Raw genomic sequence first — 17,555 nt, forward strand, 5'->3', positions numbered from 1 at the left:
AATCCAGCTCTTGACCTTAAACGAGTGACACCTCTGTCCTACATGCAATCTGCTTCAGGGAGCCAGATGGCAATGCTTATTCAGTGCACTCCATCAGTCTAAGGTATGCTAATAGTAGTCTAATGTTTGCTTAAAAACAGCTCTTTTCTACAGCATTCTTTTTTCTCATGCCAAACAGAAGATATGAAAAAGTTTCTTTATTTAATATATCTGTACCACTGCACCCTTAGTATTGTTAACATGAATGGAGTGAATCAAATGAGAATCATGGATGAGTAAAGGTAACTTTTAACTGTTACTCTGCTTTTAAATTTCCATGTTCAAAAACAGTCACTATTATAATAACTGATAAGGATGACCAACTGATTTTAGTCCCAGAAAAGATGAACATTCAGATTTTATCCTCTTTTTCATTTTAAGAAAGCTAAACTTATCTGTATAAAACACTCATCCAACAATTAAACCTGCATCAGAACTGTCTTCTCCCAATGTCCTCACATCCAGAGTTCAAAGCTCCCACCAATGTGCATTATGGTCATCTGAACATTTCATAACTGCTGATTGTCCATGTAGGGACCAGAAGCATATGAAAACCAGAACATTACAAAACTCCCAGTCCATTCACTCACTCAACCATCGGCAGAAGTCGTATTCATCCCAATACTCACACGTACACGGTACATACTGCATTGACAATCCACGAATCAAACCTCAGTTAGTGTTGTTACAGATGAGCAGTCCAAAAATAAAAACAAACAATTAGTAAAAGTGACATACTTCCAGAAAAACATGTTTCTGAAAACAAATATGGCATTGTCTAAAATGTTTGGCTTTACAGTTACATGAAAATGATTGGCTTAAGCGGTTACTGCAGTGCTGCATCGGGTGAGCAACCAAAAAACATCCCATAACGCTCACGTGACTCATTCAACCTCCATCGTGGAGAAAAACTAATGCTGTTCGCTTTTACACAGCGTAAAGAACAATTACATCTAAAAATGACAAACATGGTAAAGGTCATTCACATGCAGTGTGACCTCACACACACACCAAAAAAAAAACAAACAAAACAAAACACACACTCTGTTTCAGGTAGTTTCGTTCTCCCATTTTCCGCCTGAACAATCGAAAGCTTCTTCCATACAGTTCAGCGATCAGTGTAAATTCTAATGCGTTTGCATGTGTTAAAAGTGTGGTTGATACAGAGCTACGCGTCCACTAAGGCAGCCCGATGCGAACTGACAGTGAGTGGGTGAGAACTTTGACGTGAGCACCACGTCGCTGTGAGAGTAGATGGAGCGAATCTCTCGCAGCATTGCCGTCCGCACAGGCATGCAGTCCGCCAGCTCAGCGCAGTGCTCGTCGAACGCCAGCAAGCGCACGCCGTAACCGTACGGCGAGCAGATGAGCCGGCCGTCGGGACTGAAGCACAGCTCCTTAATGTAGCCGCGGCCGACGTTAGCCTCCTCGATGTAGTGCGTGAGACGCAGAGAGCAGCGAGGAGACACCGGAGGTCGAGGTGGAGCTCCCTCTTGAAACTCATACACACACGTCCACTGAAAAAGACAGAAATTATAATGTTGAAATTCATTCTGCAGGCACTTTTCAGGTTTACTGTAGGTTACGTCACTGACCTCCTGGTCGTCCATGTTGCTGGAGCAGCGTAACAATGTGGCCCAGCCTTTAGGATGCAGTTGCAAGGAGGTGATGCAGTTTCCACGGTCTCTCTCGCCTGGGATCTCTGGGGTTAAAACCTCAAGACTGTTTCTGGGTGACAGACCTGGGCAAACACAAAAGGTGAACACTGGAGTAAAAACTTTACTGTCGTAACACCAGTATCTGGTTTAAAAGGTGCACAATCAAAAAAACTAAACTACTAAACAACTGTTAACAAGACTAAACTACTAATATGTGTGACCCTGGACCACAAAACCAGTCATAAGGGTCCATTTTGAAATCTGAATAAATGGGCTTTCCATTGATGTATGGTTTGTTAGGATATGACAATATGTGGCCAAGATACAACTATTTGAAAATCTGGAATCTGAAAAAAAATAAAAATCCAAATATTGAGAAAAATTGCTTTTAAAGTTGTCCAAATGAAATACTAGCAATGCATATTACTAATAAAAAATTAAGTTTTGATATATTTTTTTATTATATAAAGTATGAAATATCAAAATATCTTAATGGAACATGATCTCTACTTCACATTCTAATGATTTTTGGCATAAAAGAAAAATCGCTACAAAAATTGCTGCAAATATACCCATGCTACTTATGACTGGTTTTGGTCCAAGGTCACATATACCAGTTTCATAATCATTCTGATTCAGTCATACCCTCTCTGTGTGGATGTGTTTTACTGTCAATGGTGTGACGGGAACCCCCCGACCTGGAACCTGCTGATGAACCTTCTGAAAGAAAAGAAGAGGCTTAATTTTAAAAATAACAATGAGGGTGATGGGCACAGGATTTGCAGTACAAATAACCAGCAGTCTTTTATAGGGTTGTGCAACATTCAAAACTGAATTAGGATTTCCAGTCAAATTCCAGTTAAGTTCCTGAGGTAACCATCAGATCTGTAATTAAAATTTACATTTAAGGAAGCAGCATTAAAATGCAATAAACAGTGCTGTCAATCAATAAATTTTTTTAAATCACAAATTTTTTCTGAAATTAATCATGATTAATCATCATAAAGCCCACCTAACATTACAGTTTTTAAATATACTTTTATATAGCAATAATTTCACATTCAATCTTCAAATGAATGTAGAAATAACAAAGACAGTATATTTTTAATATTTGTTAAAAAAAAAAAAAATGAATGACCGAAGGCAAGTATCACTGATTCCTAGGGATGTAATGATATCAAAATCTCACAATGCGATATGAAGTCAATACAATATTTAAAAAAATAATAATAATAAAAAAAAAGATAAATGAAGAGTTGTAAAAAATGTAAAACTTTGTATATTTTAAAGTTAAATTATTCTAACACACTTTGAGAGCTCCAACCCATGTTCTTACCTAAGAAAACTTAAGTCAGAAAAAAGTCAGTAAATCGACTTGTACCCAGCTTTAAAGAGGACTCAACTCTTTTTATTTGTGATATACTGTCTCAATATAAATTACATTCACATTGGTGTTTTAGAAAGCCAAACAAATTATAATATAATAATAATAATAATAATAAATAATTATAATAATAATAATAATAATAATAATAATAAACAACAACAACAACAACCAGTAATAGCCATATATTGGAAAACAACTGCACTGCAAAATAAATGAAAAAAATTTTCTTCATAGGCAAAATTTCATAGGTAAATTTCATAAGTCTATTATCCTAAATTCTACACTTGAAAGAAATATTTTTAATTTGGACTGCAGTAACGTTACCCATTTAAACTGCTAGCTGTCAGCAATTCATACTGCACCTTTATGCTTTTATTTTGACAGAATCGTCAGTAGTGCTTTTATTTTAATGGAAAACTCCAGCCTCAGAGAAAACAGACTAACAAAAACGCGTCTAACTACAAATCTAGTGAAATGCTGTAATCATCTGCCATGAAAATTAAGCATAATTGGCGGCCACAAAGTTACCCCAACTTTGAACTTCCAAAATGCAGTTTAAATGCATCTTCAAACGGCTCTAAATGATCCCAGCTGAGGAAGAAGGGTCTTATCTAGCAAAACGATCGGTCATTTTCAAAACAAATTGACAACTAATATACTTTTTAACCTCAAACGCTCATCTTGTCTAAGTCTGTGTGAAATGTTTTTTCCCCCGATTCAATAAGGTCAATACAATTAGGGTATGTCGAAAAACTCCTTTTCTTCTTCAATGTCAAAATCGTCCTACATGGCATTTGATCTTCTCTGCATGTTCACTTTGTAAACACTGAGACAGTACTTCTGCAGCAATGTAGGATGATTTTGAAGTTGGAAAAGAAAACGAGATGGGACTTTTAAACTTGAGTTTTTAGTTCGTTTGACAGATACTGTGTCAAAGCATAACGGCCCAAAACACAATTTTGAAGACCTTTTATGTTAGAATAAGAAGTTTAAATTTATTTTAAAAACTACACTTTTTGGCCAGAAGACCTAGTGTTTCATGTATCATGTGACCACGATAATATCAAGACTGCTACTGCGATATCACAATATTGATAACATCATTACATCCCTAATGATTCCAGTACTACTGACACCTCTAGGAAACTGTTCTTTTTTCCCTAATATTTAACCACTGAATATTGCCATTCAACATTACAGTATAATTGACAGCTATCAATTTTAACATTTATTAGACTTCTAATTTAACTTAAAACAATCATCACATAAAGCCATTATTTACCTGTGCCCATCAGCAAGTAGGAAACATACGGAAATTGAATTAAGTTATCAAACACTAAATACTAAATTAAATATAGATGAATACTTAAAGCTAAAAAAGTTAATGGTTGACATACATTTCAGACATTTTCACATATATCTTTTTTGCTTATGCATTATGTATGTACCTGTGCTCAGTGGAGCTCTGCGGGCCCGTAGGATGCGGTAGCTGCCGACCTCAAGGCTCTGAGTGAGGTCAAGGTCATGTAAGATGAGCAGGTAACCAGAGGAGGTGGAGATCAACATCTTACTGCAGTCTGGAGTCAGACGCATCCGCATAAGATAGCGTGTGTGGAAAAACTTCTTGTGTGGACAGCCATCTTCCGTGAACCTAAACAAACAATGACAGTGCAATGACACAAAGATCCACATAACCACTTAAACATTCTTCAATCTCAAAGAAATAATTCACGAAAATGAAAATTTGCTTAATGTTTTCTAAAAATGTACTTACCATCAGAACATCCACAATGTAGATGAGTTTGTTTCAACAGATTTGGAAAAATTTTGCAATACATCACTTACTCATCAGTGGATCCTCTGCAGTGAATGGGTGCCGTCAGAATGAGAGTCCAAACAGCTGATAATAGTCTACAAGTAATCCACAAAACTTAAATCCAACAATTAATTAAAGTGAAAATCTGTGTGTAAGAAACAAATACATCATTAAGATGTTTTTAACTTCAAACTGTTGCTTCTGGCTACACTATGACTCCTCTAAATATATTATTGCTTTCTCCAATGAATAAGTGGTCTCATTTGAATCAAAAGAAAAAAAAAACACACAGATCAAGCTCTGATTATAACTGAAAACAGTCCAAAACATTTCTAAACAAATATGTGGGTGGATTTTGGCGTGAGAGGAAACGTTTTCACTGGTGAAAGCTTTATGAATAATGGACTTGAATTTTGGCTGAAACCAATAGTTCCTATAAACAAACAGCTTTTCACTTCACTTAATTGATGGTCTACAGTTGAATGGATTACTTGTAGATTATTCCAATGTTTTAATCAGCTGTTTGGTGACGGCACCCATTCACTACAAAGGATCCATTGGTGATCAAGTGATGTAATGCTACATTTCTTCAAACCTTTTCCAATAAAGAAACAAACTCATCTGCATTTTGGAGTGGCCTGAGGGTGAACAATTCATTTTGTGAGAACTTTTCTTTTAAGACAGCTAGGAAACACAATCCTCTTAACCACAAAACATACCTGTTGGTATCCCATGTGATTACATTTCCGTCAAATCCTGACGTCACTAGTAGGCGAGTGTGTGTGTCATACTCTATGTTCTTGACCCAGCTGGCGTGGCCATGCAATGAGCACACCTTCGAGTTGAGTTTACGCAAATCCCACAATGCAATGGTGGTGTCATCAGAGCAGGTCGCAAACAGCCGGTTGTCGAGAAACCTAAAAAAGTACACAACATCAGCCATACAACTTCATACCTAAACGACACAGCTGTCATCTGCATACACTGAATGAATATGCCAGATAGTATACGTGTGGGTAAGAGAAGGAAAAACAAAAGGATCATCGAGCAGTATGCAAATCTAAGTATTCAACATGCAAATTATTTTGAATTAGTTCTTACTACTATGAAAAAGATCTTACATTAAAAAAAAAAAAACTTAAAAGCTTTCACTCATGTCAAAAAGGTTCCTGATCGATTATATATTGTGTGCACATGTACCTTATGTTGTTTACACAGTCCTCATGAGCCTCCACCAGTGTTTTGATATGTCTGGAGGAAACGGGGTCAAACAAAAGCACTTCTGTCTGCTCACAAGCAACTGTCAGAACTGACCTAGAAAAAACATCATACAGGTGTTTGCCAATTAGGACAAAAGTTTCTGTACGGTAGATGCATTCTGTTAAAAAACCTGTTCCACTTAACAAAAAGATCATTTTAAATGTTTAAATGTGTTAAACATTTAATCGCATTACTTTAATTTAATTATTGCTTTGGCTCATCTGTCATGGACAGCTTACAATGCCATACAAGAATGTCAGTTTTGTCAGTAGATAAAAGTTTACTGGGAAAAGTCAATGCTACAGAGCAGTGGTTCCTAACCATGTTACTGGAAGGCCCCTAACACTGCATGTTTTCCATGTCTCCTTAATCAAACACACCTGATTCAGATCATTAGCTGATTAGTAGAGACTCCAACAACTGAAATGGGTATGTCAGACAAAGGAGAGATGCATTGACATTACATGTCATATATGGAATATATATGTATATCTGACAGATAACTGTCATAACTGTGATAACTGAATGGATCATTTTGCATGTGATGGCTCACACCATGTTTAGACAATGTTAAAAGTACATTTCAATGATCAACTCATAATTTTTAATTAGCAACCCATGTTCACTTATTGCGTGAATTGTACTTACTCTTTAGCACACATGCAAATAAAAAAGAAATTTACATCTGGTGTGACCTGTTCAGAGATCTGAACTGTACACACGTAAAATAAGTTTCTTAACATGTTTGTTTCTGAATAAAATACTAAATAAAATCTCAAATATTGATAACTCCTCTAAAATCAGGAAAAACAAAAATAATGCTGTCAAACTATTATTTACGATTAATCACAATTAATCAAATCCAAAATAAAAGGTTTTTGTTTACATAATGTGTGTGCTGCATACATTTATTATGTATATATAAATACACACACACGCACGTATTTATTTCAGAGAAATGTTAAAATTATATACAAGTATTTGTATATAATATAAATTATATGTGAACATATATAAAAAGTTCATCTGCAGAAACAACTGTTTTTAACAATTTTCATTTCAATGTGCATTCCAATTAATCTCACTCAAACTGTTATTTTGATTAGGTAAAACAAATTAAATACAGCTAACTAACACAATAAAACAATACAAATATAACATAATAAAAAACATGATTTCTGAAATGTTTAAAAAAAGGAGTTAACTGTTTTTGCAAATAAACAATTCAAATATATACATATTAATATTTTTCTGAAATATATACATGCATGTGTGTATATTAAAATTAATTACATCAGAACATCAGAAATGTTATTAATGAGTTAGTGAGTTTTTTTCTTGTTACTTTAGAATAGCTGTCATCACCGAATCATCGAAACTAAGATTTTATTTATTCATTCAAAATGTATTTATTCAGAAACAAACATTCCTTTTTCATTTTTGCATTTAAAATACTTAACTTAAAATATCAGCAAGTCTACCATTTAAAGTGTATATGTTCCAGTACGTTTTAACAAATAATACGTTTGAAAAAAGCTTTAAAAAGTTTATTTTGTTTAATGTTAAGCAGTCAAAAGTGCACATAAGTGCACTCATAAATGAATTGAGCGACGGGACTCATGACAAGGGCAACACTAAACTCGGCACTTACCCGTCCGGTGAGTACTCCAAGTTGAAGACAGCCCCGTGGGTTTGCGTACTGAGGTTCACCGAGTCCGTAGCCGGGCTCATGGAGGAATAAAGCCGTGTCATGGTACGGAAATGATCCCGCGCGGGGTCTACGTACGGCCCCCTGCGGACTTCCCTCTTGCAGATCCAGGAGAACAGAGAGTCGCACGCACTCGAGACTCTGCACCCCGAGCCCGTCCCGCCGTCAGCGGCCAACTCCAGCTTCGAACTGCCCTGCATCCCGACACTCTCCCGGCCCGCCTGCGGTGATGACGGTCTCGTGGAGCTCTTGTCTTCATCGCTGTCGTCCTCCTCCTCCTCATCGCGCAGTAGACCAGTGCGCGGCTCCTCGGGCTCCTCATTGTCGCTCGGCTGTCCCGAGCTCATTGTTGCACGAATGTTGCTAGCGGCTCCGTTTTGAGACTCACCCAAACTCACCCTCCTGCAGTGGGCGGACAGGCACTGGACCTACGAGCCAGCCCGTCTTGCAATGTGTGCAGAAACCGCTTAAACATCCATTAATACAAACACAGGAGTGCTGCGGATGTGTGCGGATACAACAGACTACGTATTTCCGGTTCCTTCTCTGCATAAATTAAAACTGCACTGGGATAGTGAGACAGCTTTGATTGATATCTTTGTTGGTTTGAAGACTTTTTAGACTATTTAAAAAGCTGATATTTTACTTTTACAGTGTATTCACTTTAAATATGTTTCACAAATACGTCTATATGTGCCAGCTCAAATTAAAACAAATACTTTGATACTTTTCTGTGTTAACTGACTGAAAATTCATACACCGTGGATTCCCACAAAGTCCTTCACATTACTGACAACTTCTAATGGGAGAAGGAAGTTTTTCGAAGTCGAAACTTCTGCAAGGTGTGGTGATTCACCGATTCGAGGCTGACGGCACCTGCTGGTCAAAGCGGTGTAAATATAACAAATCTCAGTCCTAAAATGCATTACGAGAATGTGTATACATGCTTGGAAATAATATTTCATGTTTTCATGTCTATTCATTATTTGTAGCGTTCCAGCCACCTAATAATTTAGAGGGGAAATGAAACTTCAAATAGCTGTGGTTTAGTAACACCATATCCACAGTAAGAAAATATTATCTTTTTGTTTTTATTAACAACATGAAGTGCAATAAACATTATGTGTGACCCTAGACCACAAACCCAGTCATAAGGGTCATTTTTTTAAAATTGAGATTTATACATTATCTGAAAGTTGAATAAATAAGCTTTCCATTGATGTATGGTTTGTTAGGACGGTATTTGGACAATATCTGGCTGAGATACAACTATTTAAAAACTGGAATCTGAGTGTGCACAAAACCTAAATATTGAGAAAAATCAGTTTTAAAGTTGTCCAAATAAAGTTCTTAGCAATGCATTGCATGTTACTAATCAAAATGTAAGTTTTGATATATTTACAAAATATCTTACTGAAACATGATCCTTACTTAATATCCTAATGATTTTTGGCATAAAAGAAAAATCTACAATTTTGACCCATACAATGTTTTTTTTTTTTTTGGCTATTGCTACAAATGTACCTGTGCTACTTAAGACTGGTTTTGTGGTCCAGGGTCACATATTAGGGCAAGGTTTCCCAAACTGCTGTTTGTGAAAGAACTTCAGGGCGGGTTATGAGTTTAATGAAAAGCTAATAATTAATTAAGTCATAAAAATGTTAAATTAAAATAAATAATTTTAAAATCAATCAAAAAGTTATGTGACCATAACCAACATTAACCCCTTCAGACCCTGCATCCATTGAAATGGACATCACATGATTTTTTGTTTAAACCAATACAATTTTATTTTTTTTAAAATATGAGCAATGCCTGGTCACTGATTGGCTAACTTCCTAACTTAATCTGATTGAGCTACAGACATCACAAAAGAGAGACATGATAACCAACTAGACAGGAAGAGGAGGAACCCCATATTTAACCTTTTATATGCAGAGTTATGTTAATGGTAGACTCATCAACTTGCACCGGTTGTAAAATTAAGACTAAAATTAATTAACTCTACTTATCTTCTTCAGTCTTGGTGTCCATTGTAGTGGACATGAGAAAAATCTAATAAAAAATTAGTTTGCACAAATCTTTTTTTTTTTAGACTTATTTATATGTTGGAGAAGAGCAAATATCAAGAGGACAAAATTTTTTTTGTTCAGTGAAAATCAGGTCTAAAAGGGTTAAAGAACCACTGAACATGCAAATGTGACACATAATTATTAAAATGTTTATTTTAAAATCTCAGGGGTACTTCTAGTGAATATATTAGGTGGAAAAAAAAGTTTGTGTGAATTGGTGCATTTTAAAGTGTTTAAAAGACAAAAGCCTTCCAAAGACAAAAATATGTGGTTAAACAACTTACAGAATGATAATTAAAAAAAAAAAAAAAATCAGTGTGTTCATCAGTAGTTGATGCAATGTTTAAACACTTCTTAAACCTGAAATGATTTTTGTAAATCCAGTGGTCAAATGCTGTGCCACCACCTAATGACTGATCTTTGCGAATCTCCACAAAACTTGAAGACTTTTTAAGCATATATAAGCAGTAGGCTATTTTACAAAGGAAAATCTAAAAGATGAAAAAGAGGAATTAGGGAGAATCAATAAATTATGAATGATGGATTACTAATGTGTAAATAATATATAATCACGTAATCAATAAAAAGTAACTGTAGTCTGATTCAGAGTATTTTAAAATGTAATTTAGTCTATAAGTACAATACTTAATTTTTGGAATCTGATTACTTAACCCAGATTACATGTAATCAGTTACTACCCAGATCTGACCGCATTTTCAGGACATTTTCAGGATTTTTTTTAAAATCACACTCAGATAATAAATACAGAAACTGTTTGTTTTAGAATTTGTTTAGATGATAATTTTAAACATTCTGTAGTTAAGTGGAAGTTTGAAGAGTAAAGAGCAAAAGAATAAAAACTACAGTATGCATAAATGGCATTTGAAAAGTAACAAATGTGGTAAAAGATATGGTAAAAAATGTTTATTGTAAAACATTTTAAAGTGATGGGACTTTCACAAAAAGGGAATTCAGTTTTTAATAAAAATACATAGTTAAATATTGTCCCCTATAACACCATGTGTGCAAGTGTTCTTGGTATCTGTGTTGGTATTTATGGCCTAATATGTCAGCAGTGACTTTAAATTGGTATTTGTGGGGGAAAAAAATAAATTAATTTTAAAAAGCATCCTTCTGAGACAACTTAATATGACGTCATGAAGAGCTGTAAAGACGTGTTCTAATGACTCTTGGTAAATTCAGAATTGAGGTTCAGTGGATAATGTACCTGTTCTCCTTGTGGGATTACTGACACGTTTCTCTGTTGTAACTCAGTGGTACTTTACCTGCTGACCAGTGTTGTTCAGACCCCTTGTGCTATGTAAAAGCACATTAAGTCGGTTAACAAAGTTATCAAAGAGTACAAAATACATTAAATGATGCAATACATTCAGAGAATCACTCAAACTGAATGATTCTTGTGTTGTTGTCTTGATTTAAACACTTTAAACTCATGATGCAAATCCAGGGAGATGTGATGCAGCATCCAAACACTTTAGTACACGTTAACATAAACTTAGAAATACAGGCTAGTAGGCAGCCCTGGTTAAAAAACAGCATATGCTGGTAGCTGGTATGTTTTGATGCTGGGATGCTGGTTTAACATGGTCCTTTGCTGGTTTATGCTGGTCATATTACTGGTCAAGGAACAGTATAAATCAGCAAAGTACCAGCATAAACCAGCAAAGGACCAGCTTAAATAAATAAATAAATGAATAATTAACGTTTTCAAGTCTGTTTCATTATTTGTAGCATGCCAGCCAGCCAACCAATTATTGCAATAAGTGCTTTGTTACTTTTAATATAGCCTAACACAAATCATAGCCTTTAAATTCTGTCAATTTTATGACAAAATACGAACAATAAATGTTTTTTTCCGCTCTGTAATGTGGTGTGAGATCGCTGTATTCACCTTAATTCAAGCATCATGTGAATAAGTTCCTTTTTTCTCCTAGTTACAGCATAAAAACAGAGCAACTTAAAACAAATGTCTAATGTAATTGATTAATCAGTGTTTGAAAAATCATCAGTAAAACAGCTTGTAAATAGCATAACAGTCGTAGCATAACCTCAGAAACGCCAACCATACAACTTTGCCACAATTGTATTATTATTTTTAATAAATCAGCCAGTTAACTGGATTTTCCAGAGATTTTCAGTCTGGTTTAGATCAGGACTCTGGGCAGGCCATTTTGTTTTTTGAATGTTTTCATCTTCAAGTAACTGCATTAGCTGAAAGGATCATCCCTCAGTCTTTATCTGAACAACTTCCTATCGCAGGGTTTCGGTCACCTCAGAGCAGCTTGCCATCTTGCAATCTCAGTGAAAATTGTAGGAACCCAGTTAAATAGGGTTTGTTAAATAATTAAGGAAATTAACACCAGGTTCCAAATTAACACCAATACATTGTATTGTATATATCTATAAGAGTTTTCTAATTTCTAAATAGTTATTTTTCAAATATCCTATTTAAGTTTTTTTATGATGTGCTTCAGAACACATTTAATGAATGAAATATGCTTAAAAACTGCCCTTGTTATGATGCCTTTAAACAGGACTAAGCAGTGACCTTGGAATTTAGGAAATGATAAGTTGTTCTCTAATTTTGATCTTCAAGATCAGTTAAAACCATTAAACACTAGTTAATGGATTTACTAGATAAACGCTATCTACAGCAAAACATCAGGATTTTGAAATGTGTAGAAACCATGACATGTTATAAAATCATGTCAGAGGTCAACCACTGTTTCGAAAACAAAAGATCAGTAAATGTTTCAAAGCTTCATGAAGCACTGTTTCAAAAACACTTATAATAAACTGACAACACAATCAGAGTTTGTTCTTGAGAAAATGATTTATTAAAGGATTCCAAATACTGAGACAGAACAAAACAAAGCAAGTTCTGTGTTTATAATGACAATATTGTATTAAAGTAAGATCCACACTTACTCCACACACACCACTGCATCAGTAAGGTAAGTTCTATTCACTTAACTGAAAAGAACTTTTATGAGGTAAGTTAACGTTATAGTTATGCGAAATGTCTTAGCATAAGTAAAAATTTGGAGCTGGATTCAGATCTGAAACCCTGAGATGCTGCATCTCATCCTCTGCTGGATGTTGCTGTCATACATTCGCTGCATATTCTTTAAAGGGTTACTCCACCCCAGAATGAAAATGTTGTCATTAATCATTTACCCACATATCGTTCCAAACCCGTAAAACCTTTGTTCGTCTTCAGAACACAATTTAAGATATTTTGGATGAAAACCGGGAGGTTTAGTGACTGTCCTACTGACTGCCAGGTAAATACCACTGTCAAGACCCAGAAAAGTATGAAAGACATCGTTAAAAATAGTCCAACGGCCATCAGTGGTTCAATATGAATTTTATGAAGCAATGAGAACACACAAATAAAAAAAAAATATTTAACAATTCGCCTCCTCCTCCTCCAAAATATGTTAAATTGTGTTCCAAAGACGAACAAAGGTTTGATGAGTTTGGAACGACATCGGGGTAAGTGATCAATGACATAATTTTCATTTTGGGGTGGAGTAACCCTTTAATGTAGTTTGACAAAAACCCATTGCATTGCAATGGTGTGATTTAAACCTAAAAATGAAAATTGTATCCTCATGTATTTCAAACCTATATGACACGCTTCTTCTGTGAAACACAAGACAAGATATTCTGAAGAATGTTTGTGACCAAACTGTTTTGGTGACCCATTATAAGGAACATTTCTCAAAGTATCTTATTTTGTGTTCCACAGAAGGAAGTCAATCATACAGGTTTTTGGTTGAACTACCCCTTTAATGATCATTACGCTCTACAACATATCTCTAACTCTCTGTGACTGGTTCTCAATCATGCTGTCGTAGACAGAGCGATACACAGTGAGGACCTCAAGCGCCGTGGGCCGCATGTGAGGCTCCTTCCTCTTGCATTCTGTGTAGATCTGAAACAAGTGGAAATGTATGACGTCACTTCCCAGGACATCCCCCAACAGGAAACGTGTCACATCTGGAATCTTCCAGATGTCCGTCTTTTCATCGTAACCAGGCATGGCTTCGTCAGAGAACTGCACATTCTCGCCGTAAGGCCACAACTGCTCCGGAGCAACGAAGTCCCCGTTGAGCTCATGATGACCGCACTTCACCCCTTGACGCCCCCTCTCCACCTCAGGCAGCGCATCCAAGTCGTTGGCCAACAGACGCATGTCGGATGCGAGCAGAAACTGGCTGAGAGTTTTGTGCAGGTCGTTGGAGTCACACATGACTCGGATGCCTACCGGACTGCTGTGCAAGTACGCCAAGAAGGCGACGTAGTCTATTGCCAGTTGTAGTCGAGTATGCCAAGAGTTGCGCCAGCGATATCGGTCTTGCGCAAGAGTGGCATCGAGCGTCAGTGCTGAACCCAGAGGGTGATACTCTGTAACAAACACACCATCTTCTTCACACGCTCCTACAAGCGTCACAACATGGGCGCTCTGCAAGGCACGTAGCATAGACAGTCCGTGGAGGAAATCATCTTTATACTGCTCTGATGACAAGGCAGAGAGTGCCACCTTCTGACCCCGCCACTCCGATAGATAAACCTAGAAAACACAATCATCCATTTATGTCTCTGAAGATGTATTAAATGAGAAGTTCACTTCAAGAACAAAAATGTACAGATAATTTACTCACCCTCTTGTCACCCAAGATGTTCATGTCTTTTTTTCTTCAGTCATAAAGAAATGTTTTTTGAGGCAAACATTTCAGAATTTTCCTCCATATAGTGGACTTCTATGGTGCCTGCGAGTCTAAACTTCCAAAATGCAGTTTAAATGCAGCTTGAAAGGGCTCTAAACGATCCCAGCCGAGGAATAAGGGTCTTATCTAGCAAAACAATCATTCATTTTCTAAAGAAGTTGACAATTTATATACTTTTTAAACTCAAATGCTTGTCTTGTCTAGCTCTGCGCCAACTCTGTGTATTCCGTTTAGAGCCATTTGAAGTTGCATTTAAATCGCATTTTGGAAGCTCAGATTCGCGGGCACCACTATATGGAGAGAATCCTGAAATGTTTTCCTCAAAATCACAATTTCTGAAGAAAGAAAGACATGAACATCTTGGATGACAAGGGGGCGAGTACATTATCTGTAAATTTTTGTTCTGAAAGTGAACTATTCCTTTAAGAAAAATAACTCAACTGAGGCTGCATCAACAAATCAATAACATTGATAAAAAATGATAATGAAAATAACTGACATCTAGTTTTGAGTATCAATTAAGCGTGTCTATGAATGAAAAACAGGTTTTTTACAACTTGCCCTGTCATTTGCCCAGGGTTGCCAAGTTTGCAGTTTAACTGCACATGGTCCATTCACTTTAATTGTTTGTACTGCCATCAAACTAGGGCTGTCAAACGATTAGTTGCGATGAATCGCATACAAAATAAAAGTTTGAGTTTGCCTAATAAGTGTGTGTGTACTGTGTGTAATTTTTATGTGTATATAAATACAAACACATACATGCATATATTTAAGAAATATTTACAAGTATGTGTATTTATTATAATTTTCATAGAATTTATGTTATATAAAAATAAATATATTTTGTACATAACATATTTCTCTTAAATGTATACAGTAATTTGTGTGTATTTATATATACATGATAATTACACACAGTACACACACACATATTAGACAAACTCAAACTTTTATTTTGTATGCGATTAATCGCAACTAATCGTTTGACAGCCCTATGTCAAACCTTGTTTTAAGGACAATACTGGGCATAATGTGGAATAAAAATGTAAATAATGGATTCAAATGTACTGAGCGTTTTCATGACATGTCATCAATCGGCCATATTGGTGGCACTAAATGTAAACAATGCCACTGAACTAAACTTGCAAATTTTGCTGATTATTGCTGCTGAAAATGGTCAGTTATTGTCATGTTTTGGGCTGTACTAACCGGTCGGACCGGGAAAAACTACCGGGAGTACTATAGACTGTCAAAATTTATAACAAATCAAGGAGAAGAGGCGTTTGTGGTTGGCCAAACTGAACAATGATTTCCAGGGCAAGAATCTTGACAACATTCATATCATTTCTGATCAGGTAGATGAAATCATTTTAGTCTAATATGTTAATTAATACTGCCCGTATATATCTTTACCACCTATTAACTTTAGTTTGTCAAAATATTGTGCCCCTTTTTAGAGGGTTTGCATGTACGTCATGGTTTGGTCAGTTACCCAGATACGTGGCCATATTGGAGATACGTTGATGTAAACAACAGCATGGATTTCTGGGTAAATGTACTACTGAATACATTGTTCTGCTAATTTATGCTGTCTAAACCACAAAACTTTTGCCAGTCTATAGTACTCCAAATGTTTTTCCTGGTGTGACCAATTAGTACAGCCCAAAACATGACAATAATTGACCATTTTCAGCAGCAAAATATTCAAGTTTTGTTCGGTTCAGTGGCATTGTTTACATTAAGTGCTGCCAATATGGCCGACTGATGACGTGTCGTGAAAACACTCTATATGATTTATCAGCTTCCACACGTTTTTTTCCCGTGGTTTAGTCAACATAAATTAGCAGAAGAACATATTCAGTAGTACATTAACTGTGCAATCCATGCTGTTGTTCACATCTGAGTATCTCCAATATGGCTGCGCATCCAGATAATTGACCAATCCGTGACGTAAGTGTAAACCCTCTAGTTTTAAAGATGCAGCCAAACTCACTTTCTTCACAGCTCCTTGTCCAATGAGCTTCACACGGCGGACTTCAGCTCGAATTTCGGGACACTGAAGCCAAGGTGTACAGGTGGTCATGGTGCCCACTTTAAAGTGGCGAAGCGGGCACTGCGTGTGCGCTGAGAGGGGATTTGTGTCCTGATACAGGGCATCTAGATAGAAATACAGCAGCAGATTGGCACAGAGGAGAGCTGCCAGACAAAGCAAGACAGCAGGCACTCCACACCTCGTCCCAGCAGTGCCGCCCATGATGACATCTTAACCTGTTGATCAGAACACATGAAGAGATTATATATATATAATCACGTGGAAAATGAGAACAGTAATCAGATTATTAGATGTAAGAGGTTTGGGTTACAAATTGTAGCATATCACTCATTACAGATGACTTCCATAAAGACTTTTAAAAAGCTTTATGTTTGAGAAATTTACGATTTGGGGAGTGCTTAAGTGCCTTATTGGAGTGTTAATTATTATAATACATTTTGTCTGAATTCAAGATGCTGCTCACTGCATTTTTTGAGTACTGAAAACAGTAAGATAATTCAAAACAGACTGTTATTAAAGGTCGTGTCTAATGATTTTATGAAGGTATGTCTTTAACACACCAGTTTGCATTATTATGTGTATACTGGTTCACCAGCCGCAGATACTAATGTCCTCTTGTTCATACGATGTCAAAACAGTTCGTTTATGTCGTGCAAGCGTTGAATAGCTGGTGGTTTAGATTCCACGCCGTCAGATTCCTCAGTGTTGTTGTTCCGGATTGTCTCGCTCTATGAAGTTGTTAAGAGAAGCGCACTGTATCCCGAAAACACATCGCCATCTAGAGCCATCACAGTGTAACAGCAGT

The 17,555-nt window shown here is 36.2% G+C and overlaps 2 protein-coding genes across 4 annotated transcripts; both read right to left on the reverse strand.

Annotated features, from left to right (window-relative positions):
• Positions 1-177: 177 nt before the first annotated feature.
• wdr32 (WD repeat domain 32) lies at positions 178-8,446 on the reverse strand. 3 transcript variants are annotated; one of them, XM_051126641.1, is made up of 7 exons: positions 7,812-8,440; positions 6,101-6,214; positions 5,620-5,817; positions 4,533-4,735; positions 2,343-2,414; positions 1,635-1,780; positions 178-1,556 (listed from the first exon to the last, which is right to left on the reverse strand). In XM_051126641.1, exons 1-7 carry the CDS (start codon positions 8,213-8,215, stop codon positions 1,185-1,187), a joined length of 1,509 nt encoding a protein of 502 aa, XP_050982598.1. In that variant the 5' UTR covers positions 8,216-8,440; the 3' UTR covers positions 178-1,184. The 3 variants fall into 3 exon arrangements, with proteins under 3 accessions (XP_050982598.1, XP_050982597.1, XP_050982596.1); XM_051126640.1 differs by having other exon boundaries at positions 2,343-2,417; positions 7,812-8,432; XM_051126639.1 differs by having other exon boundaries at positions 178-1,780; positions 2,343-2,417; positions 7,812-8,446.
• A 4,335-nt stretch (positions 8,447-12,781) lies between these two features.
• On the reverse strand, positions 12,782-17,489 carry pomk (protein O-mannose kinase). The gene is made up of 3 exons (XM_051125179.1): positions 17,311-17,489; positions 16,691-16,965; positions 12,782-14,537 (listed from the first exon to the last, which is right to left on the reverse strand). Exons 2-3 carry the CDS (start codon positions 16,949-16,951, stop codon positions 13,770-13,772), a joined length of 1,029 nt encoding a protein of 342 aa, XP_050981136.1. The 5' UTR covers positions 16,952-16,965; positions 17,311-17,489; the 3' UTR covers positions 12,782-13,769.
• Positions 17,490-17,555: the final 66 nt, after the last annotated feature.

This window comes from Labeo rohita, chromosome 13 (genome assembly GCF_022985175.1).
Source record: "Labeo rohita strain BAU-BD-2019 chromosome 13, IGBB_LRoh.1.0, whole genome shotgun sequence".
Taxonomy (NCBI): domain Eukaryota; kingdom Metazoa; phylum Chordata; class Actinopteri; order Cypriniformes; family Cyprinidae; genus Labeo; species Labeo rohita.